Below are 26,565 nucleotides of genomic sequence, written 5' to 3'. Positions count from 1 at the left end.
ACTTCATATATTATAAAATTATAATGTAATATGCTAAATTAGAGAGGCATTTTTAATTCTAGATTTTTTGAGGTGATGATTGTAAAGTTTTTTAATTTTTGAAACTTTCAAGATGATGGTTGTAAAGTTTTCAAAGGGATGCGTTGTAAATTGTGTAGGATTATTTGTAATTTACAAAACTTTTAGGGGCATTTTATAAATTCTTTGAGCAGTTTTAATTTTTAAAACATTCAAGGGTTTATACAATTTTTAAAAAGTTGTTTATAATATTTTGAAATTTTTATCATACAGTTACTTTAGCAATTTTCATGGGGCTAGTAATAAAAAACATTAAAAAGATATCTGTAATTTTTAAAACTTACAAGGGGCTAGTTTTTAAAATTTCAAGGGTTTGTTTGTGAGACTTCAACGGGCTCTTTGTGATTTTTAAATTTTTATAGGATTGTTCATTATTTTTAGATTTTTTGGGGATTTTTTTTTATAATTTATGAATTTTAAAGGGGCAGACTATTTGTAATTCTTGGTTTAACTTTAATGTTCTAATATTAGAGGTTTGCTTCGGTGCTCCAAAAATAGGTTTTTTATTTATTTTTAAATTGACAAAAATAACAAATTAGCTAAAATAAGAAAGGGTATTTTAGTCTTTCAAAAAGCTCTTTCTCAATCTCACGTCTCAGTTCTACCCGCACAAAAGAAAAAAAAGGGAAAAAAAAAGAAAAGAACCAGTTGAATTTCCTTACTTGTAGCTTCTCTTATTTTTGCATACTGATAGAAAATACATGTCCTGCACGGTTTGCAATTTTTTTCCATTCAATCAAATTTACTTCTCAATCTCACGAATGGGGTTAATTAGAAACCAATTGAACCCTCCTCACGCTAGGCAGTCTATTTCCAAAAGAAAATCTGGGGTTAATTAGAAACCAATTGAACCCTCCTCACGCTAGGCAGTCTATTTCCAAAAGAAAATCTATCTCTATATAGAAAAACAAATGATTACTGATTTGAAGAACAAGAAATTTAAAGGCTTAACAACTACATCATACTATATAATTATTTTTTTTTAAAAAGGAAAAATAAGAGGTACCTTTCATGGCGTTCTCTTTCTCTTCACGAGATTTTTTGGAGTCTCACCGGTTTCTTCTAATGGAAAGTGCGGAGAAAAGCTTCGGTTTTAATAGTTAATTAAAGAATTCTAATTAATGATAAATTATGTTTCTCCCATAAATTATATTTTTTAAAATAACCTTTTTACCCATAATTAATTACAATTTTGGGTATGGAACACCTCATAACCGTCAAATCTATCTATCTAGAATTGTGAGAGCTATTTTTAAGGAATTTATTTACGGATATGCCATCATTGCTCCAACTAATCTCTATGGAGCACCGAAACGGTAGGCCTAATATTAAAGGGTTCTTCGCAACTTTCATGTGACTATTTATAATTTTTTAAGTTTTTGTACGATGTTGTAATTTATGAAACTTTAACGATCGTTTGTAAAGTTTTCAGGGAGTTGTTTATAATTTTTATTTTGAGCCGGGTGTTTGTTATTTTCACAACTCCTCCATCCCTCGGGACCAACAAGGGGTAGTATAGGAATATTCACCTGTTATCCATTGACTACGCCTTTCGGCTTGATCTTAGGCCTTGATTCACCCTCCGTGGACAAACATTATGGCAAGAAAATGTTTGATTCAGAGGGAGAAGAAACAACAGAAATTGGAACATAAATATCATTTGATTCGTCGGTCCTTAAAAAAAGAAATAAGCAGGATTCTTTCGTTGAGTGAAAAATGAGAAATTCAAAATGTCATGGGGAGAACATTAGTATGAAGATGAGAGAGAGGGAATGTTCTAAGTAGTATTTTAGTCTCTACTATCCTTGAGATTGTAATTGCATGACTTATATAATTTCTCCAAATCCTAGAATAGATTTCTTCATAGCAAGATAGACCAAAGGAACAAAATCAAGTCACGCAATGTTGAATCCTTTTATCTGCTAGAGTTTTATATGGCCGTTTCCTACGCATTAGTCATGATCATTTGAGATATACTTCGACTTATTTCGTGAGCGCTAATATCACATATATTTTTTGTTTTATGTATTCCCTTTCTTACTTTAATTGTTACCTTACTATCATCAGCTTTACCGTAGAGAAATATGCTACATAATATTTTTTTACTACCAACATGCTATTGTTTCTCTACATTAATAACATTTTAATGTTTTTGCGATGCAGAATGGAGATGGCCAAAACCAAGAGGAGTGATAGGTTCATCTTGATGGATTGTTTTACTTTCCTCTCTTATGAGCATGAAGTATCAAAGGGAGGGGGATGGTTTGTTCTCTTTCAGCAGCCTTATCCTGAATTTTCAGATCATACATGTATATCAATACATAGTATTGTAAGATGTGGGTATTTTAAAAAGTGGAGGTACTTGTCTCTTTACCATTTTCTTCTTTTTGAGTATTTCTTTCTTAATCAAAGTTAGGTTTAATGGAAGCAGGAACCAGCAGATACCTCGACGAAAATATAAATAACCGGCAGTTTTTTAGAAATAGTTTAATTTTGAGTATATTAGATCTATTGTGAATCAGAGCATGCAGTGAAATCTAGATCAAAATATACAACCCTCTCGTGATATCGTAAAATATAGACACATGAAAGAAACACAAGATAATATTGGAGCTTTGTCACCAATGTTGTTATAATGTTTCATCCCCAAAAAGCGACCAATATGTCATGTATCAGACAAGGAGACAAGGTTGAACCTAAATGGCTCTACACCACCTCGAGCAGCATGACGGTTACTCTCTTGCTTGAGGTTGGATACTGACAACTCAAATCAAATCACTCATGTCTTCATTAGCTATGGTACCTCTAGGGAAGTCAAAAAAAGTACCATGATTTGCAAACAACATCTGATTCAACTTCTTGTCCTCTAAAATAGTCTATGCCATACTCGGTGCAAGCCATCGTCAGATTAAGGATCTTAGTGATCTACATCCACTAAAAAGATCACATCTTGACCCCCAATCATAACAAATGAAACTTACGAACCCTAGACGAGATTCTAAGGGCTTGTCAAAGTCAGTGAGCTGCAATTGATCAAATGAGTGCATCAGAAGCACCAATGCAAGCTCTGTTGTTTCTGACCATGACCGCTAGCATCTGCTTCCTAATCCTCTTTGCATCGATGTGAAGAACCTCCGGTTCCTACAATTGGAGACAAAAGAGATTGGATTATATTAGATCTAGGGTTTGTAGAGATCTAAAGAGAGGGAAGACAATGAGTTACCTTGTGTCAATTTCCATTTATAAAAATTTCCAATTTTCAAGTTGACTTTTTCAAAAGTTTGTTGAAACTCCTAAAAAAAGATCGCAAAAAACTATTATTGCTGCCACACCCCTGCCAGTCACATCTAGGATTATGGCATCAGAACAAAATTTTCATGGTTATCTAAAGGCCTTTGGGTGCCAACGGGACAATGGTCGGGTCTTTCTCATGATAGCCACACGTTCATTTCTAAATCCTATCCTCTTCACAATCATGGCCTTGGCCATGGAAATCTAAAGCTCTACAATCTTGAGGACTGTTAACCTACTTGATACTTTATGTCATACCGCAAGTTAGAGTGGATCTTAATCAGAAACTACCATAAAATATTATGAAGATATTAACAATCTTGCTTCGTCCCTAGAGGATAATTAATCTTGGAGGATTCCACAAAGATTAGTTATCATCTAGGAACGAAGCAAGATTCTTAATTTCTTGCAATATTATAAGGCAATTTCATATAAAGGCCCGTTGTAACTTGCAGCGCCTCAAGAAGCACCAATCAAGTTAGTAGACTCAATAACAAAGAACTTTAGATTTCCATGATCAAGGCCATGGTTTAGAAGAGAGGAGTTAGATACGAACCTCCGGCTATCAGGAGAAAAGGCCCAGCCATTATCTCACAGGCACTCAAAGATCTTCAGATAACCACAAAATTTTGAGTTCAAGGCCATAATCATGGATGCAGACTTGGTGGTGGTGCGGTAGCAGTAATGGTCTTTGGTGATTTTGCTTATCCTTCCTCTTTTTTATATTTGTTGGCGATATGCTCCACGAAAGGAAGGAAAAAGAAAAAATGGTGATACAATCTATGACAAGAAAGAAACCACATGGATTGTTGAGCGAAGACGAAGGGCTGGATTGGGTTGTTCAGAAATTAATTTTGTAGGATATATTATGGAAGGTAATTAAAAATGATTGCTTTAAACCGCATATGGCCAGACTAGAGACAACTCAAACCTTGAAGAGGTTGTGTACATTAGGTTAGTAAAACATTCTAGAACATGGGTGCCGTTTTGGGTGTAGATAGGAGGTATGAACTATGTATATGTATGTATAGATAAAATGAGGAAAGGAGCAACACAATAATTTGTTGGAATACAGACAAAAGGAGTACAATTTCTTTGTGAGATATTAGTGTTGAAGATATTTTTGAAAGTTAACTACTCAAAAGATTATAAATTATTATATTTTCTTTAAGGGGTTTTCTAATGGATGCCTAAAGGCACCAGCTAATATGGATTAATATTCATAAATTTGGAATCATTCCTAATAATATCCCTTAGGTACATAATGATTCTTTCTCTTCCTTACTTTAATCTTTATTTATTTACAAAATCATGGCATTTAATTCACGTTCAAAAGTTTCTCTTTTTCTTACTTTCCTCCAATATTTTCTTTTTCTATCTCAAAAAAATAATTAAGAAGAAAGCTCATTTTGTCATAGCAAGACTTGCACTACCACATAATTGATCTGTTGCAGCGGTTAAGGCGCAACGGTTTTAACTGTTGCGTTAGATATCTATCGTAACAGTTTTCAGTGTCTAATACAACATTTAATGGAAAACCGTTGCCATAGACTTAATAATTGTTCATGGGCTTAATAACAGTTAAGTTTAGTTTGTAAAGCCCATTGACCGCTTAAACAAAATCCTTCTCGCTCTTTGAGGCTTCTTCAGGTCCGCCGCCTCAAATTTCCTTCACTTCCTCTCTCTCTCTCTCGAATCTAGGGTTTCAGTCTCCGATCCTCCCCTTGTCGCCATGGACGCGATTGAATCCGTCGTCGATCCCCTCCGCGATTTCATGAAGGACAGCGTTCGCCTCGTCAAGAGATGCCACAAGCCAGATCGCAAGGGTAAGCTCGATCATCGTCATCATCATCACTAGATCCATCCAAATTACACACAATTTTGATTTTGATTGGTTTCGATCTCGCAGAGTTCACGAAAGTGGCGTTTCGGACCACGATCGGATTCGTTATTATGGGATTCGTTGGGTTCTTCATCAAGCTCATCTTCATCCCCATCAACAACATCATCATTGCAGGAGGGATTTGATGAAGACAGATTGTTAACCGCTGCGCTTGTGCAATTGTCATTTTTCTTAGGTGCTGCGGATAACATCGATTGCTGCATTAATCACGATCCATTGCTCTAGGTCGATCCCTGAGGTAAGATTCCTTAACCTAAAAGCTATTTCTTCTCAAACAAAATGGATTTATTTGTTTTCTATTGGGTAATGACAGAATGTTGGTTGTGATTAGCTACTAGGTTAGGCAAGTGGGTTAATTAAATTGAGGGGATTTGCTTATATCTTGATTTAAGTAACTGTTGGAGCACTGTTTTATTGATCTTTAATTTTTTTTGATTTTCTGCAGGAAATTTGGTGTAAAACCCCGAAAATTTGAATATAATGTGATAAATAATTATAAATATGTTATATAGTAAAAATAATGTATTTTGATATTTGAGTATGATAGGAATTGATTTGAGATCAATTCAATGTATATTTGTGAATATATGAGTGTAAATACACAAAACATGCACATAGGCAAATAGTGAGAATCTGAGAATTTTGACCAGTTGAGAGTTTCTATGCTTTGCACACTGATTCAATTAGAATCTGGAAAAGTGTATAAGACCACAGTTGTAGGCCTCTTCAATAGCTTTCCAACGAATCTTAAATCACCTCATTTCGAGATCATATGAAAAAGTTACAACCTTTTTACCGAACCCCAGTCTAAGTATGGCCCAGAACCCTGCGCAGTCGACCGCCGTGGTTTCTGCGGTCGACCGCGAAGCGAACCTGGTTCTGCCAGTTCAGTTTTGGGTCAGGTTTTGTTTATACCAAACCCAGTTGTTACCCCACTTATATATACTCGTTTTGAAGCTCTCAGAACCCTCTTTCAAACCCTAATAGCCTCAGCCCCCCTTCTCTCTCTCCTCTAAAACCCTAGCTCGGATTTTGGCGTTTTTAGGTCGTTTCGAAGGATTTCGGTGGGGTTTCGTGATTCAGATTGAAGGAGGATCGTTTTTGGGTGTTCATCAACCCCCCTCAGGCGAGTGACATCGCCCCAGCCCTTCACCCACGTTTTTATGAGTTTTCTAATGATTTCAATAAGTTTCTTGAGCCTAAATCATTATTTTGTGTAGATAGATGGATCTTTATGATATGAGATGTAAGAATCAAGTATTTTAGTTTTCAAATGCTCACCAACGATTTTGGTTAAAGAGATCTGATCTGAAAATGGTTTTAAAAGAGTAAATTTCTGTTTTTATTGAATAAATAATATTTAAACCATGTTTATATATGTTTAGGGATCTTGGTGATGATTTTGTTTACATGCTAGAAGTTATTATATGATGATTCATATGTATTAGAATGTGTAATATATTGTTTGGAAGCATGGGTGTATTGTTTGGATCGATTTCGAAGCAGAACAGAAACCTGGGAAAAGCCCCTGTTCGTTTCGCGGTCGACCGCGCGTGACGCGGCGGTCGACCGCAGGGCGTTCTGTCGAGCAGGATGCCTCTGCCCTATGCGCGGTCGACCGGAGTGGTCTCTGCGGTCGACCGCCGCACTGTTTGTGCATATATTCGTGTTGGTTGTGCATTTTATACGTCCGAGGGGTCGCCTCGATTATCTGTCACTACACTGCAATGATAGTGACTTGTCTATACATGTGAGTTGACACTTTTGACACAAGCACCGATCCGCACAACGAGGCACGTGTGACATGAGATTATGTGTATCTTTTGTGTATATATATATTCGACACTTACACTTTGTATAATTTTACAGTTAGTCCTCGTGTTGGACACTCATTCCATTCAGTCCTCGTGTTGGACACTCATTCCATTCAGTCCTCTTGTTGGACACTCATTCCACTCAGTCCTCGCGTTGGACATGCATTGGTTATATTTAGTCCATGCGTTGGACATTGGTTATATTCAGTCCATACGTTGGACATTGGTGAGATTTAGTCCATGCGTTGGACATTGGTTATATTCAGTCCATACGTTGGACATTGGTGAGATTTAGTCCATGCGTTGGACATTGGTTATATTCAGTCCATGCGTTGGACACTCGTTACTTTCAGTCCATGAGTTGGACGTTTAATTTATATAGTCTATGGCTGTTTCTTTTAGTTTATTATTTCTTGTATTAGACCTCGGGTTTAGTATTTAGGGATTTACAATTGGAGATACAAGGTATATACATGAGGGTTTCCTTGTTTGGATTATTTCGCTCGACGTACCTACGCTCGTGTTGTAAATTCCAAAATACCAAAACCCATTGTTGTTAGGACAAATGATTTTATATTATTATGTTTTAATTGTATTTTCTGTATACAACGAGCCCTTTCCCTTAGGGTTGGTTGTGATGTTGCTCGCTAGCGTTTTGACGCTCGTTGTCCCTCCCCCTTTCAGGTAACGAGCCAGGAGCCCGGAGAGTCGCAGGTTGAAGGCGACACGCTTTAGTGTTCAGCTGGCTATTTTTAGATATGTTTTATTTTGGAGCTCCACTGTAGACTTTGTTTAGATGTTTGAGGACTTTATTCTAGATGTTGTAAAGGCTGTGTGCCTTATTTCCTTTACTCAGACTTATTGTATTTGAGATTTGATAAGAACTCCAGTTTATTCATTTCAGATATTGACTTTGTATTTCTATATGTTGGATGATGAAATATCATTTTGATCTCTTTCATTTCATCACTACCTCTTGCATTATCTATTACTTGCTTTTGTACCTACACCTGTTGTTGACTCTACTAGAGATATGTTAATTGTGATGGTGAAACATGTTATTGCACGGTGTGGTGCATGGCAGGTTTGACATTCTTGGTTTCACCGAGGACTGCAGCCTCGTGTGAACCCAGGGGCGTCACAGTTGGTATCAGAACTCTAGTTCCAGTATCATTAGGATCATCCTGTGTCGAGTCGTGGAGGTAGGATAGAGTTTCTTAGGATTCATGTATAGGGTCCGATAAGAATTTCCTAGTATGAGTGAGGACGATATATGCGTATATCTCAAAATTTGAGAATTTTTTTTATGACAACTAATTTTGTATAAATTCAAACAGTTGTGCAAATACTATATGATGTGAAAATTGTGTCATGATACGCTATTTATAGACGTCTATTTTGGCTCACAACTCTTATTTTCTTATGACCAGAAAGATGGCAGGACGTGGTAGGCCTGTGGCGAATCATATTGCACCACCACCATCAGTAGCTAGAAAAGTCATTTCTCAAGAAAATGGGACGACTAAGTTTCAGAAGAACAAGAAAGGGCACCCCGGAGACAAGGATAGGAACAAGAGACCTTGGTCTGGACCTCAGCAACAGCAGGGCCCTCATAAGAAGGGATCCCAACGGAATCAGAGAGCTCGTCAGCAGCGTAAGTTCCGGGGAGTTTGCTATAACTGCCCAAGGCCGGGCACCAGGCACTTGAGTGTAGCAGTACACCAACAAGAGATCAGAAGGGAAATGGTCCGAATCAGCAGCAGCAGAAGACTGAGGGGCATGTTCTAGCAGTTCAGGAGGTTCCCCAGGGGCAGATTGTCCCATATTCTCCAACACCAGCAACAGAGCAGTATCCATCCATCGGCAGAGTATATGCAGTAGTTCCGCATGATAATGGAGCAAGCAGATCAGTTATGGAGGGTACGTCCCTCATAAATCCTTTTCCCCGCCCGTATTCTTTTCGATTCTAGAGCTTCGTGTTCTTTCATTTCGTATGCTTTTATGACTAGACTCCAAATCGTAGCTCAGCCCCTAGACATTCCATTATCGGTTTTCCATCTTTTTAGGTGGGGTATCGCTTCTGGAGAGCATTTGTAGGATGTGTATTATTAGTCTAGGTGAGTCGGAGTTTGTTATAGATTTGATAGTGTTGCATGTGTCCGAGTTTAATGTTATCCTTGTTATGGATTGGTTGTCATCCTGCCATATTAGTTCTGACTGTTTTTACGAAGATAGTCAGAGTGCGAGCATCCAATGGGTCTGAGATGATTGTGGCCACTTCTCAGGGCATTCGCTTTGCGGAGTCACTCCTGGCGTTCATCGATGAGGGGATGTGACGGGATCAGAGTTCTGATTTATTGGAGACTAGAGTTGTCTCAGATTATCAGGATGTCTTTCAGGACATACCTGAGTTACCTCCTGTGTGAGAGGTTGAGATTTATATTGAGTTGCAGCTGGGCACAGTCCCGATATCCCGCGCACCCTATCGTATGACACCAGCTGAGATGAGGGAGCTTCAGACCCAGTTGGACGAGTTATCAGCTCAGGTTTTATTTGTAGGAGTTATTCTCTGTGGGGCGCATCGGTCCTCTTCGTGAAGAAGAAGGACGGTAATATGATATTGTGCATTGATTATAGAGAGCCGAACAAGGTCACTATCCGGAATAGGTACTCATTACCTAGGATTGATGACTTGTTCGACTAGTTGCAGAGAGCGTAGTATTTCTCAAAGTTTGATCTTCATTCTGGTTATCATAGTTGCGGGTTCGGGAGATGGATTTTCCCAAATCCGTTTTTCCTAATTCGATGTGAATCTTTAGAGTTTCTAGTCGGGCCATTCGAGTTAACTAATGCACCCGTAGTATTCATGAATATGATGAACCGGATTTTTCCGTCCCTTCATGGGCCAGTTTGAGATTCTCATATTTTCGAGATCGGAGGCAGAATACGAGTAGCATTGTAGACTCTTCAGGAGCATCAGTTATATGTCAAGTTCAGCAAATACGGGTTTTGGTTTTCAGAAGTTAGACTTCTCGGCCACGTCAACAGCAGAGAGGGCATGGCAGTGAATCCGACTAAGTTTACAGCAATTCTTGTTTTGTAATCGCCGAAGATGGTGACAGAGATTCGAAGCTTCTTGGGTTAGCCGGTTATTACAGGAAGTTCATCCTAGACTTTTTGAAGATTTTGACACCACTTACATGCCTTACGAAGAAGAGTGTACAGTTCGTTTGGAGCATGGAGTACCAGGAGGCCTTGATACCTTAAAGGCTAAGTTGTCCACAGCGCCAGTTTTGATTATTCCGAATAATGACGGGACATTTGTGGTCTACACAGATATATCATTGGCAGATTTAGGAGACGTTTCGATGCAAACTCAGAGAGTAGTAACATATGTCTCACAGTAATTTAGAGTGCATAAGCAGAACTATCCCACTCATGACTTGGCAGAGAGTAGTAACATATGTCTCACAGTAATTTAGAGTGCATAAGCAGAACTATCCCACTCATGACTTGGAGTTAGCAGTAGTGATATTTGCACTGAAGTCATGGAGACATTACTTGTATGGAGTGCAAATTTAAGTTGTTCATCGACCACCAGAGTTTGAAGTATCTTTTCTCCCAGAAGGAACTCAACCAGAGACATCGACGGTGGATTGAGTTTATTGAGGACTATGAATTCTAAGATGTACAAGGACTTAAAGAGACACTTTTGGTGGAGTGATAGGCGTAGGAAGATTTCAGAGTATATAACTAAGTGTCGTACCTATTAGCAAGTGAAGGTGGAACATCAAAGCATTAGGGACCGGTAGGAACACTTCAATCTTTCCCCATTTCGAAATAGAAGTGGGCGGATTTTTTTTAAGAACCTTATTGTAGGGTTGCCAAAGTCGAAGAAAGAAAATGATTCTGGTTGGATGATAATGGATATACTAATGAAGCCAGCATATTTCATTCCAGTAAGGACTACTTATACAGCCGAGGCATATATGAGGATATTTGTTTGGTAGATAGTTCGACTTCATAGAGTTCCAGGTACGATGGTATCGGATCGAGATTCAGCGTTCATTCTGTATTTTTGGAAGGATTTCCAGAATTCTTTTGGCAACAGATTTATCTTACAGTAGTGTATTCTACCCACAGACGGATGGTAAGATGGAAAGAGTAAATCAGATGTTGGAGGACATGTTGCGGGCTTGTGCCATTTACTTCCAAAGTCAACTGGGAGGATCATATTCTACTGATAGAGTTCTCTTATAACAACAGTTATCAAGCGATAATTGGTGTGGCCCCGTATGAAGCATCGTACGGGAGGCCTTGCGCTTAGATTTTAGTTCATGCCGTTGCGACATTGCCGTTTATATTTCAGTCCATGCGTTGGACTATTTGATTAGCATGTTGTCATTGATTCAGTCATGCTGGACATGTATGTTGCGTGGACCATTGTTATATCAGTCCATAGGCGTTGCGACACTCGTTACTTTCAAGTCCATGGGCTTGGACGGTTTAAATTTATATAGTCTATTTATTGGGACAACTTAATCATTATTTGCGGACATGATACTCATGTGATTTCCATGACACTTGTTCGGTGCCGTGTTCCAGTGATTTCATTCTATCGCCTAGAGACGGCGTTTGTATTTGTTTTATTTATTGTTTCTTGTATAGACCTCAGGTTTAGTATTTAGGGATTTACAATTTGAGATACAAGTATAATACATGAGGCGTTCTTGTTTGGATTATGTTCGCGCTCGACGTACCACGCTCGTGTTGTAAATTCCAAAATACGCAAAACCCCATTGTTTTTAGGACACAATGATTTTATAATCTATTATGTTTTAATTGTATTTTCTGTATACAACGAGCCGCTTTCCCTTTAGGGTTGGTTGTGATGTTGCCTCGCTAGCGTTTGACGCTCGTTCGTCCCCTCCCCCTTCAGGTAACAGAGCCCAGGCAGCCCGGAAGAGTCCGCAGGTTTGAAGGCGACACGCTTTTAGTGTTCAGCTGGCTATTATTTAGATATGTTTTATTTTGCGAGCTCCACTGTAGACTTTGTTTAAGATGTTGAGACTTTATTCTAATGTTGTAAAAGGCTGTGTGCCCTTATTTCCTTACTCCAGACTTATTGTATTTGAGATTTGATAAAGAAACTCCCAGTTTATTCATTTCAGATATTCGAACTTTGTTATTTCTAATATGTGATGATGAAATTCATTTTGATCTCTTATCATTTCATCACTACCTCTCTTGGCATTATCTATTACTTGCTTTTGTACACTAACACCTGTTGATTGACTCTATAGAGATATGTTAATTGTGAATGGTGAACAATGTTTATGAGCACTGGTGTGCGTGCATGGTCAGGTTTGACATGTCTTGGTTTCACCGAAGGACCTGCAGCCTCGGTGTGAACCCAGCGGCGTCACACGTGGTGATCAGAACTCTAGTTACCAGTAATCATTAGGATCATCCTGTGTCGAGTCCGTCGAGATAGGATAGAGTTTCTTAGGATTCTGTACTAGAGGTCCGATAAGAATTCTCCTAGTACTGAGTTGAGGACAGATATTATCGTATATCTCAAAATTTGAGAAATTTTTTTAATGAACAACTAATTTTGTATAAATTCAAACCAGTGTGCAAATACCTATAGATGTGAAAATTGGCTGTCATGATACCATTTATAGACGTCTATTGGCTCACAACTCTTATTTTCTTATGATCAGAAAGATGACAGGCACGTCGTAGCCTGCGAAACTCGGAGAAGCTGGGCAGGCAGAGTCGGCAAGCAGATCCATCTGAGCCAGCAGCCTGGCTCAATCCGAGCCTCGGCAGACTCCACCCGACGGCCGTAAGCAGGCTCCTCAGTATTTGGTGCGACATCATGGCTCCTCTAATGCCCGATGACAACAATTGAGGAGCTTTGGTGGGCGAAATCATATTGCACCACCACCATTCAGTCAGCTATAAGAAAAGTCATTTCTCAAGAAATGGCGAGCGACTTAAGTTTCAGAAGAACAAGAAAGGCACCGCCCGGAGAGCAAGGATAGAACAAGAGACCTTGTCTGGCCTCAGCAACAGGGCAGGGCCTCATAAGAAGGGATCCGCAACAAATCAGAAGAGCTCTCAAGCCAGCGTAAAGTCCGGGAGTTTGCTATTGAACATGCCGGCAAAGCGCCGGGCACCAGCATTGAGTGTAGGCAGTACACAACAAGAGATCAGAAGGAAATGGTCCGAATCAGCCAGCAGGCAGAAACTGAGCGGGCATGGTTCTAGCAGTTCAGGAGCGTTCCCCCAGGGGCAGATTGCTCGTGTAAAACTCCGAAAATTTGAATATAGTGTGATAAATAATTATAAATATGTTATATAGTGAAAATAATGTATTTTGATATTTGAGTATGATAGGAATTGATTTGAGATCAATTCAATGTATATTTGTGAATATATGAGTGTAAATACACAAAACATGCACATAGGCAAATAGTGAGAATCTGAGAATTTTGACCAGTTGAGAGTTTCTATATTTTGCATACTGATTCAGTTAGAATATGGAAACGTGTATAACATCAAAGTTGTAGGTCTCTTCAATAGCTTTCTAACGAATCTTAGATCACCTCATTCCGAGATCGTATGAGAAAGTTACAACCTTTTTACCGAACCCCAGTCTGAGTATGGCCCAGAACCCTGCGCAGTCGACCGCCGTGGTCGCTGCGGTCGACCGCGCAGCGAACCTGGTTCTGCCAGTTCAGTTTCGGGTCAGGTTTTGTTTATACCAAACCCGGTTGTTACCCTACTTATATATACTCGTTTTGAAGCTCTCAGAACCCTCTTTCAAACCCTAATAGCCTCAGCCCCCCTTCTCTCTCTCCTCTCAAACCCTAGCTCGGATTTTGGCGTTTTTAGGGCGTTTCGAAGGATTTCGGTGGGGTTTCGCGATTCAGATTGAAGGAGGATCGTTTTTGGGTGTTCATCAACCCCCCTCAGGCGAGTGACATCGCCCCCAGCCCTTCACCCACGTTTTTATGGGTTTTCTAATGATTTTTAATAAGTTTCTTGAGCCTAAATCATTATTTTGTGTAGATAGATGGATCTTTATGATATGAGATGTAAGAATCAAGTATTTTAGTTTTCAAATGCTCACCAACGATTTTGGTTAAAGAGATCTGATCTGAAAATGGTTTTTAAAAGAGTAACACGATTTTGGTTAAAGAGATCTGATCTGAAAATGGTTTTAAAAGAGTAAATTTCTGTTTTTATTGAATAAATAATATTTAAACCATGTTTATATATGTTTAGGGATCTTGGTGATGATTTTGTTTACATGCTAGAAGTTATTATATGATGATTCATATGTATTAGAATGTGTAATATATTGTTTGGAAGCATGGGTGTATTGTTTGGATCGATTTCGAAGCAGAACAGAAACCTGGGAAAAGCCCCTGTTCGTTTCGCGGTCGACCGCGCGTGACGCGGCGGGCGACCGCAGGGCGTTCTGTCGAGCAGGATGCCTCTGCCCTATGCGCGGTCGACCGGAGTGGTCTCTGCGGTCGACCGCAGCTTTGTTTGTGCATATATTCGTGTTGGTTGTGCATTTTATACGTCCGAGGGGTCGCCTCGATTATCTGACACTACATTGCAATGATAGTGACTTGTCTATACATGTGAGTTGACACTTTTGACACAAGTTTAGACCCGTACATCGAGACGCGTTTGAGTTTAGGATATGTATATCTTTCCACATATACCTTTGACAATTGCACCTCTTTACTTATAGTCCATGTGTTGGGCATATCTTACTGTTGATCCATGTGTTGGATACTTATCATTTCAGTCCTCGTATTGGACTATAATCCACTAAAGTCCTCGTGTTGGACTATAATCCATCTCAGTCCTCACGTTGGACATACATTGGTTAGATTTAGTCCATGCGTTGGACATTGGTTATATTCAGTCCATGCGTTGGACGTTGGTTAGATTTAGTCCATGCGTTGGACATTGGTTATATTCAGTCCATGCGTTGGACATTGGTTAGATTTAGTCCATGGGTTGGACGTTTAATTTATATAGTCTATGTTTTGGACACTTAATCATTTTCGGACATGATACTCATGTGAGTTTGCATGACACTTGTGGTGGCCTTGTCATGATTTCATTTATCGGTAGAGACGGGTTTGTATTTGTTTTATTTATTGTTTCTTGTATTAGACCTCAGGTTTAGTATTTAGGGATTTACAATTTGAGATACAAGGTATATACATGAGGGTTTCCTTGTTTGGATTATTTCGCTCGATGTACCTACGCTCGTGTTGTAAATTCCTAAATACCAAAACCCATTGTTGTTAGGACAAATGGATTTATATTATTATGTATTAATTGTATTTTCTGTATACAACAAGCCCTTTCCCTTAGGGTTGGTTGTGATGTTGCTCGCTAGCGCTTTGACGCTCGTTGTCCCTCCCCCTTTCAGGTAACGAGCCAGGAGCCCGGAGAGTCGCAGGTTGAAGGCGACACGCTTTAGTGTTCAGCTGGCTATTTTTAGATATGTTTTATTTTGGAGCTCCACTGTAGACTTTGTTTAGATGTTTGAGGACTTTATTCTAGATGTTGTAAAGGTTGTGTGCCTTATTTCCTTTACTCAGACTTATTGTATTTGAGATTTGATAAGAACTCCAGTTTATTCATTTCAGATATTGACTTTGTATTTCTATATGTTGGATGATGAAATATCATTTTGATCTCTTTCATTTCATCAGTACCTCTTGCATTATCTATTACTTGCTTTTGTACCTACACCTGTTGTTGACTCTACTAGAGATATGTTAATTGTGATGGTGAAATATGTTATTGCACGGTGTGGTGCATAGCAGGTTTGACATTCTTGGTTTCACCGAGGACTGCAGCCTCGTGTGAACCCGGGGGCGTCACATTTGAGCAAATTGTGGACATGCTTCAATTACTTTTTCATATTATAGATGAATTTAATTTAGGGGGGGGGTGCAGTTTCTTCATTTACTACCCCCTTGTGTGGCTATCAGAAACAACATATAAAAGAAGGATATATTGTTTACTTGGAGAAGGGTTATTATTGTTCCGCTTAACTTGGTTATGGACCTTATGGTTGCCAAACACTGTCAAAAGATTGTTAGCTTGATGACAACTGCACGCCATCATATGCGCCTATGACAAAGCCACATTGACTAAAGAGCAAAATATCCATTATGAAACTTTAATGCGGGACTAAGGGTATGTTTGGTAAACTAATTAATTAAACCGATTTTAGTCGAAACAAATTTGGCTCAACAGTGTAGACCTAGTTTGATAAAATGAGAAAGTCATGATATATAACCTTAAACTGAAACTTGATCTCACACCCCCGTGTATTTTGCTGTTCAGACCTACAACCACTGAACTGATGGAAACTTTGTTTGGTACTATATTTGATTTTGCATTGTTGGTCTCAAAGTTCTACAATTAAACTTTTTTTGATAAGCAAATGCATCTATGTCTTAAGTGTTGTTTCTAGGTCATTTTCATGATATTATTGTTGTCCTCGAAATTTATCTTTGAAACTCTAGGATGTTATGCTTTGCATTTAAGATCTCAATACTGAGCTCTGTGCTTCATAAAAAATTGCAATTGAAACTGCCTTTTGCAATAGATAGTTCTATTTCCAGTTACAGCTATCTATTAATGTGATTACAATATTTTCACAACAAGAGTTAGAAGTAAGACATTTTTTTTCTCCAAAAATAGCTTGCAATTAATCTAGTTGGATTTTTTATTTGGAAAAATGACTTCTTTCTGCAATCACAATTGTAAAAATGTTACAGTTAGAGTACTTGCAACTATTTTGTGCTATTGCAACTGCTATTTGTAATGCAATTTTTTGCATACAATAACTCATAAATCTGGTAAGTAGTGAAAATAATGTGTTTGGTAGCTGGAACTGTACATGAAACTTATCTGTTTTTTAAATGATATCTGAGGCATATTTCTATCATTTGGTCGCATAATTGCATTGATTTTTCCTTTCAACTTGCTTATATTTCCCACTTAGTGCAAATCCAAGCTTCCTCGCTGTTTGGATAGCATGCATAATTGACATTGGATAGGCTTCAGTAGCAGAAATGGGATCTGATTAAATGAAGGAACATGTAGCATTTTCCCTGATAATGCATAAACAAAATTAAATAAAAAGCCTCTGAAATATCAAAATTTAGGTAAATATGTACTATTGTTTTCTTGAGAATATTATTCTTGTTTATAATTTAATGGGTAAAGATGTGAATATACATATAGTTAGGGGTACTATTTTTAAAGATAGATTCATGACCAATAGCAAATACATTCGCTGGTTTGGTTCTGAATTGCCCAAAGCAGAAAGAGGTAATGGGACACCATCTCACCATGTTACATGTCCATGCACTTCCATGCATGGTTGCAATTAAGGGTTGAAATGGATAATATGCTTCATGTCAGATTTGTTGAATTGAATGTACATGTTGATATCCGATATTCATCTAAAATATGAATATAGTTACAGTATGATAAAAATATCCAACAGACCTTCTGAATTATCCAAATATACGTATAGTTCAAATACATCAAGTGCACATAATATAATATCCTGGTTAATAAAGACAAACTCATGTGATCTTATATACGCTCGACACTTTCTTGTAAAAAAAAATTTGAATCTAAGGGTAGACCTCCCTCACTAGGTTTCTTAATCATACTTGAGGCTCTTAATCTTAAGGTGCTGTCTTTTTGGGTCTTGGATTCCATAAAATCGACATTAGGACAGTGGTACAACCTGCTAAGTGGACAAAATCATGATAAACTTTACATAATATAATATCCTGATAATTTAATATGTTGCTTTAATTTGTTGGCAACAAAATCATGATAAACTTTACATCTGCTAAGTGGACAAATAGATAATTCTTCATATATAAGATCTGAAGCAATTTAATGAATTATTATTTTGTAGGTCATGAGCATATACGTTCAAATTACATGTGCCAGTTACCCCATTTCAGATATGTTCAGAGATGCACCAATTACCGGATCATTCGATTCATCCATAAGGGGTCAGTACAATAACAATAATAATACTTTTATTGATGGTCCAACTTCCCCTGGTTCTCCAATAATTGTTAATGAACCTTGGGTTGCTTTCAGTCTCAGTCGGAGCCAATATGAGGTATGAGTTTTCTTTCCTTGATGCGATTCGATTTGTTTCAATAAATATTTCTTGATATTCTGTGGATTTTTTTCTTGTTCTGCAATGAACGGCTAAAATGTTCACAATAAGAGGGTCCTGTTTAACTGTTTTATCTTGAGGGAAATCCCATAAAGATTTCATTTTATGAGTCTTACTTCTTTGTTTAATTTTGAGATGATTCTTTTTACAAGCCCTAAATGTTACAGTTAGGCTTTGAATGGTTTCTTAATCATACTTGGGCTGTTGTTTCAGATTTATATATGATTTACAGTGTAATTATGTATTAATAATAGCTAAATGATTTAGACATGCAATGAATGGCTAAATGATTGATGTGTTGTTTTGTTGTAGGAAAAGGAATTGAACCGGCCTCCAACAGATGCAGAAGTGTTTATAGAGACTCGTAAAAAGAAGAAAAAAGCGCAACCAGAAAAAACACTTGACATGAGTGGTACATTGGAACAACTAACTCAGGAGCTAACTCAGGAACAAACTGAAGGAGAAAATATAGATGCATGGCATCTTGTCAATAAAAAAGAACATCCTGGACGTGTGCGTCTTCGGGGACGGGCGATCATCATCGTCATTTAGGGCTTTACTAAAGATTTGGCATTCTCAAAATGCAATGGTAATCTTTTTCTCCTTTAGCATGTTCGTTGTTCTGAATATTTCTATATAAATAATGTAAGCCAAGTAGTACATAGTGCTTAAATCAGGCTAAACATATATAGCTTGATAAGTATCATTATACACAGTCATATATCAACTATACATATATAGCTTGATAAGTATCATTATACACAGTCATATATCAACTATAGTCTTTATTATATGTCATCAGAAAAATGTGATCCCAGAAACTGCTTGGTCCCAGTCATATATCAACTATAGTCTTTATTATATGTCATCAGAAAAATGTGATCCCAGAAACTGCTTGGTCTTATTTCATCTCTGATAACCATCCCAATATACAAAGAAAGAAATGGCTATTAAAATTTATTCTTACTGATTACAACTTCGGACATGTAGCAAGACGGTTTCGTAATTTGATTTTACAGTATCGAAACAATAATGCAAATATCAGCCATGACTTGATGAATGTCATATTAGATGAATTATCATTAGACATGTCCTGTACATGAAATGCACTGCAACAAAAAACAAATGTGCGCACGTGTACAAAAGGCTTGTCAATTACGCATGAAGTTCAAAAAGAATAAGCAATTAGATGAGTTTTAGAGTTTGAACTATTAAATGTCGACAGTTATTTTGATTAGCACAATTGTCATAAAAAAATGTATTGTATTGTAGTCTTTAAGAGAAAGCTGTCATATTCTCTGAAGTCTACATGACTCATTTAATCCAAAGAAAAATCAAAATTAATTTACATGTGAAGTGAAATTGGGACAGACTTTTCTAAATGTCTAAGGTAACACCAAATATCTATCGATTCTTTTCTTTCAATACATTTTAGCAATGAACAACTCAGCCAGAAAAAAATAATGATCTTAGTATTTGGAACTTAAAAGCATGAGAAAAAAATGAGCACTCACTGATATTGCCATACTCGATCAGAGGCTTGTAGTTAAAGCTGAAAACCTACGCTAAGCTCTTCAGGTTTGGATGTTGTATCACCAAATTCCAATCACTATAGTTCTGAACTAAGTTGAAGTTGGTGATTGTCACTTTAACCCTCCAATACTCTTTATAGTTAGTTTTCAAGTGCCAGTGTACTCGTATCGGGCACATATGTTGAGTGCACATCACGATAGGGTCTGATTCGGTATATACATGTAAATGTTTATCTGCTTCTATCATTGGTTTATCTCTAGCTATTATATGTTCGTAACTATTATATGCATCTGACTTGAAGTTTCTATCATTATAGGCAGGCCAAGAATCCTTCAGATCCATTACAAGATCCTATTACAGAGGAGCTGCAGGCGCACTATTAGTCTATGATATCACCAGGTATTTATTTTTCAGAAATGTTCCCATGTCGTGCACTTCCTCTTCTCTATAGTACTTATTTATACTTACTTTTGTGTCCAATGTCAGGAGGGAGACTTTTAATCATCTGGCAGGCCAACATATCGCCTTCCAATTTCAGAAGTTTCATGTTTTGTAATCAAATGTTGATGTACATTGTTTGAATGTTAGTTCGGTACGATATTTTCTGAGTTGAAATGTTGGTAGTGTGGATTTAATACTTTGTAGTTTTTATACTATACTGATGTATGTTGGTACTTATCATTATGGTTGATTATGCTCAACATAATCACTTTTATATTGTGTATTAAAATTTGACTTGGCCATGTTCTTAAAAAGATTGTCCAGGTAATTGAATACTATAATTATTTTGACGTAGGAAACCAAGAACAGCTTCGATTGAGTAGTTGCAATAGCTCGATTAAAACCGTTGTGATAGCTCGATCCAAACCGCTGCGATAGCTTGATCCAAACTGTTGCGTTAGGTCTTTTAAAACTGTTGCAATAGCTCCAACTGTCGCCGTAGTTTTATCAAAACCATACTTATAGCCTACTAAAACCGTTGCGTTAGGTCTTTTAAAACTATTGCAATAGCTCCAACTGTTGCCGTAGCTCTATCAAAACCATAGCTTTAGCCTACTAAAACCGTTGCGTTAGGTCTTTTAAAACCGTTGTAATATCTAAAAAAACCGCTGCAGTAGCTTGAAAACCGTCGCAATAGCTCAATCAAAACCGCTGCAATAGCTTAAAAACCGTCGCAATAGCTCAATCAAAACCGTTGCAATGGCTTAAAAACCGCTTACCTTTTAAAACGGTTGCGTTAGATGCAGGGGCAACGGTTCAAAAAACCGTCGCAATAGAGTTCAAAACCATTACGGTAGAGGTAGGGCAACGGCAGTATATGAGGCGATTTGAGAACCGTCGCACTTGCTCAAGGGCGACGGTTCCATGGCTAACGCAACGGTTTTGAACCGTTACGTTAGAGCAAATATGTGGTAGTGTTGTCAATTAATAAGAAGCGATTTAATGCATTATTAATTTTAAGGTAAGTATAATTTAATAAAAATTTTATTTTCTTGTAATATATCTACATGCAGTAATTTATCAGAGGATTAATCATAAATAATTACCCATATATTTATTTAAAGATTTTTTATTATGTGTAAATTAGATTCAAACACGTAAATAAATATGAGCAAAATGGAGAATTAATTTCAGTAATATATAGCATTTAAGACATTTAAGACGTGTTTGGCGATTGGGGAATAAATGGAAAGTGGATCAAAAATTAAAAAGTGTCTCCATTTTTCATTTTTATCTCATTTGGCATTTGGCAAGTGAATAAAAGGTGATTGTATAGTAAAAAGTGTCATACCAGCATTTTAGCTCATTCCACTTTCTCCAAAAATTTAAGAAAGTGGATAGAAAGTGAATGAAAAGGAGAGATAAAATAAATTTTTTGTCATTTTAGTTTTACTTGCCCACTTTCTACTATTATTTTTTGTGATTATCAAACAAAACAAGAAGAAAGTAAGTATCACATTATTTTCCACATCAACTTTCTCTCCTTTTACTTTCGAACATCCAAAAAAGATTTTACAAAATAGAAAGTAATAAGAACGTACCTTCATGTGAAATACTTTTTATTTTTATCGCTTTTTGTTTACTTTCCACTTACCAAACATGTGTTGTGCGCAGCGGAATCGATACTTTTTATTTTTATCGCTTTTTGTTTACTTTCCACTTACCAAACATGTGTTGTGCGCAGCGGAATCGAAGAAACACAACCAAACTCTTTTTGTTTACTTTCCACTTACCAAACATGTGTTGTGCGCAGCGGAATCGAAGAAACACAACCAAACTAAGATAGAATCACAACCGATAGGTAAAACAAGAACTCAACAATGCGAGACACTAATTTTATGTGGTTCAGCAATGTGTCTACGTCCACGGGGCAAGGAGGGGATGTATTTTGCTATTAGAGAGAGAGTACAAATAGAGATTACAAATTCACTCAAAACTCACAAATTAATCTCTCTAACAAATCTCTCAAATCTCTCACCAAATCACCCAAATACACAGCTCAAAAGTCTCTTCAATTTTCCCTAAGAAAACCCTAAAAAATATGTTTCAATATATATCAAAACACAAACCAAATCAGAACAGGAAACGAAGCCCAAGCCCAAACCCGACAGGAGGTCGATCGCACATAACACTGCGACCGACCGGACTGAACGTCTGAAACTCAGGAAACCAATTACAGGGTACGCGGTCGACCGGACCTAGCCTCGCGGTTGACCGACCAGAACTCTAGAAAACCACCTTGTAATGTGCACGTTTCCAGTCGACCGGGCTAAGCCCCACGGTCGATTGGACAGTACCCAAGTGCCTGTCAGCTTCGTTTTTCCTGAACTTCATCGTCGTCTTCGTCGCTTCTACAACATGCCCTTATGGGAAGAGAGAAACACCAAGAAGATAGATAATCATTATTACACTAAAGATGTATTATTAGAAACGAAGCGTAATCTATCTATATTGTACTACTAATACATCTGCAACTGAACTAGTCATGTCGCAATCATTTACCTCCTATCTATCCCACCTAAAGAAAGTTTCACCTAAAACAATTTTCTTAACTTCACCTTAAAAAATTTAGCCTAAAAAAATTTCCATAGAAAAAGATTTTTTCCCCAATAAAACAGATTCAAACTTCTCTCTCCCTCTGTGTGTGTGTCCATTTAGCTATAACCTATCAATTAATATCTGCAACTAATCGCTCTCCATTTGTTTAGTTATAATTGATGGATGCTCCGATTTTTTCCTTAAATTAATCATTTTTGTTACAATTTTCATAAATATCTTTTAATACTTACGTAAAATTCTATCAAAATACTAGGAATATAGTTTTTTTTTAAAAATGTCTATTACGATAACTAATCAGATAAGTTAAGATTATTCTTATTTGTCTATGTAATGAATGACTTATTAACTAGCACTTTTGTTTTTCACCTACCTACTGAGAATCTCTTCACTAACTATTTTTTGTCTTATCTTCTGCTCTTATTTTTTTTATTAGCTCTTATATTTTATCCACAGAAGAAGCCACAAGCCACACCTCAATTGTTCCTCATGCGCCTTCTATCACATAGAGCACCTCAATTTGAATTATTTTTAATATTTCACTTTCTTTTATGAAATCGACAAGGAAATGTTTTTCATTATTGTAGGCGAACTGCATTTATCTTCAAATTGAGAATTGAGAAAATTTTAGTTACTTCTTTGAAACAATTCTTCAATTTCTTCTTAGAAAAATCTGAGCATTTATGAGGTCCCGTTTATTTGCCTTTATTTGGTTTTTCCTATCGACGAGAAAATGTCATTAATCATATTTATATGTTATACTTGTTATGTCAATTTATGATGAGTTTTTTAAATTCATTATCACAAAATACAGACACATGAAGGAAACACAAGATAATATTGAAGCTTTGTCACCAATGTTGTTATAATGTTTCATCCCCCAAAAGCGACCGTTATGTCATGTATCAGACAAGGAGACGAGGTTGAACCTAAATGGCTCTACACCACCTCAAGAAGCATGACGGTTACTCTCTTGCTCGAGGTTGGATACTGACAACTCGAATCAAATCACTCACGTCTTCGTTAGCTGTGGTATCTCTAGGGAAGTTAAAAAAAGTACCATGATTTGCAAACAACATCTGATTCAACTTCTTGTCCTCTAAAATTTGCTATGTTGTACTCGGTGCAAGCCATCGTCAGATTCAGGATCTCAGTGATCTACATCTACTAAAAAGATCACCTCTTGACCCCCTATCATAACAAAAGAAACTTACGAATCCTTGACGAGATTCTAAGTGCTTGTCAAAGTCAGTGAGCTGCTCTTGATCGAATGAAGGCATCAGAAGCACAAGTGAAAGCTCCATGTTTCTGACCATGACTGTTGGCATCTGCCTCCTAATCCTCTTTGAATTGACATGAAGAACCTCTGGTTCCTGCAATTGGAGACAAAAGAGATTGGATTAGATTAGATCTAGGGTTTGTAAAGATCTAGAGAGAGGGATGATAGTGAGTTACCTTGTGGCAATTTCCATTTATAAAAATTTGCTATATTAAGTTGACTTTTTCAAAAGTTTGTTGAAACTCCTAAAAAAAGATCGCAAAAAACTATTGTTGCTACCACGCCCCTGCCAGTCCACATCTGGGATTATGGCATCGAAACTAAATTTTCATGGTTATCTAAAGACCTTTAGGTGCCAATAGGATAATGGTCGGGTCTTTCTTATGATAGCCACACATTCATTTCTAAATCCTATCCTCTTCACAATCATGGCCTATGTCATGGAAATCTAAACCTCTACAATCTTGAGGATTGTTAACCTACTTGATACTTTATGACGTATAGCAAGTTAGGGTGGATCTTTATCAGAAACTACCATAGAATATTATGAAGATATTAACAATCTTGCTTCGTCCTTGGAGGATAATTAATCTTGGAGGATTCCTCAAAGATTAGTTATCCTCTAGGAACGAAGCAAGATTCTTAATTTCTTGTAATATTATAAGGCAATTTCTTATAAAGACCTGTTGTAACTTGCAATGCCTTATGAAGCACCAATCAAGTTAGTAGACTCAATAACATAGAACTTTAGATTTTCATGATCAAGGCCATGGGTTAGAAGAGAGGAGGAGTTAGATACGAACCTCCGGCTATCATGAGAAAAGGCCCAGCCATTTTCTCACAGGCACTCAAAGATCTTCAGATAACCACGGAAATTTGAGTTCAAGGCCATAATCATGGATGTAGACTTGGTGGTGGTACGATAGCAGTAGCGGTCTTTGGTGATTTTGTTTCTCCTTCATCTTTTTTATAGTTTTTGGCGATATGCTCCATGAAAGGAAGGAAAAAGACAAAATGGTGATACAATCTATGACAGGAAAGAAACCACATGGATTGTTGACCGAAGACGAACGGCTGGATTGGGTTTTTAGAAATTAATTTTGTAGGATATATTATGGAAGGTAATTAAAAATAATTGTAAAGAATTATATTTCATATTAAATGTTGATGGTGAAAGTTTTGCTTTAAACCGCATATGGCCAGACTAGATACAACTCCTACCTTGAAGAGATTATGTACAATAGGTTAGTGAAACATTCTAGAAAATGGGTGTTGTTTTGGGTGTGGATAGGAGGTATGAACTATGTATATGTATAAATAGATAAAACGCGGAATGGAGCAACACAATAATTTGTGGGAATACGGAAAAAAGGAGTACAATTTCTTTGTGAGATATTAGTGTTGAAGATATTTTTGAAAGGTAATTACTCAAAAGATTATAAAGCATTATATTTTCTTTATGGGTTTTTATAATGGATGCCTAAAGGCACCAGCTAATATGGATTCAATATTCATAAATTTGGAATCATTCCTATTAACATCCCTTAAGTACATAATGATTCTCTCTTCCTTACTTTAATCTTTATTTATTTACAAAATTGTTGCATTTCATTCACGTTCAAAAGTTTCTCTTTTTCTTACTTCCCTCAAATATTTTATTTTTCTCTCACAAAAAACAATTAAGAAGAAAGCTCATTTTGTCATAACAAGACTCGTCAATTAATAAGAAGCGATTTAATCCATTACTAATTTTAAGGTAAGTATAATTTAATAAAAAAATTATTTTCATCTAATATATCTACATGCAGTAATTTATCAGAGGATTAATCATAAATAATTATCCATATATATTTTAAAGATATTTTATTATGTGTAAAATTTGATTCAAACACGTAACTAAATATGAGCAAAATACTGTAATAGATGGCATTTAAGACATTTAAGGCGTGTTTGGCGATTGGGGAGTAAATGGAAAGTGCATCAAAAATTAAAAAGTGTCTCCATTTTTCATTTTTATCCCATTTGGCTTTTGGCAAGTGAATAAAAGGTGATTGTATAGTGAAAAGTGTCATACTAGCATTTTAGCTCATTCCACTTTCTCCAAAAATTTAAGAAAGTGGATAGAACATGAATGAAAAGGAGAGATATAATATTTTTTATGTCATTTTAGTTTTACTTGTCCACTTTCTACTATTATTTTTTATGATTATCAAACAGAACAAGAAGAAAGTAAGTATCACATCATTTTCCACATCAACTTTCTCTCCTTTTACTTTCGAAAACCCAAACAAGACTTTGCAAAATAGAAACTAATAAGAAAGTACCTTCATGTGAAAGTACTTTTTATTTT

General features: G+C 36.9%; 2 protein-coding genes across 4 annotated transcripts; both read left to right on the top strand.

The window, feature by feature from the left end:
• LOC109838332 (protein transport protein Sec61 subunit gamma-like) lies at positions 4,975 to 5,397 on the top strand. The gene is made up of 2 exons (XM_020406782.1): positions 4,975 to 5,195; positions 5,279 to 5,397. Exons 1-2 carry the CDS (start codon positions 5,102 to 5,104, stop codon positions 5,395 to 5,397), a joined length of 213 nt encoding a protein of 70 aa, XP_020262371.1. The 5' UTR covers positions 4,975 to 5,101.
• On the top strand, positions 5,446 to 20,535 carry LOC109836905 (GTP-binding protein ypt4-like). 3 transcript variants are annotated; one of them, XR_002246121.1, is made up of 5 exons: positions 5,446 to 5,510; positions 18,074 to 18,173; positions 18,659 to 18,935; positions 20,196 to 20,278; positions 20,366 to 20,535. XR_002246121.1 is itself a non-coding variant. In XM_020404948.1 (3 exons), the coding sequence occupies exons 1-3, from the start codon at positions 18,819 to 18,821 to the stop codon at positions 20,433 to 20,435; spliced, it is 270 nt and encodes an 89-aa protein (XP_020260537.1). In that variant the 5' UTR covers positions 18,586 to 18,818; the 3' UTR covers positions 20,436 to 20,535. The 3 variants fall into 3 exon arrangements, 1 of the variants encoding a protein (XP_020260537.1); XR_002246120.1 differs by having other exon boundaries at positions 18,074 to 18,286; XM_020404948.1 differs by lacking the exons at positions 5,446 to 5,510; positions 18,074 to 18,173 and having other exon boundaries at positions 18,586 to 18,935.

Source organism: Asparagus officinalis, chromosome 4 (genome assembly GCF_001876935.1).
Source record: "Asparagus officinalis chromosome 4, Aspof.V1, whole genome shotgun sequence".
In the NCBI taxonomy this organism is placed as follows: Eukaryota; Viridiplantae; Streptophyta; class Magnoliopsida; order Asparagales; family Asparagaceae; genus Asparagus; species Asparagus officinalis.
The sequence above is the reverse complement of the archived record's forward strand: the minus strand, read 5'-3'. Positions and strand labels throughout refer to the sequence as shown.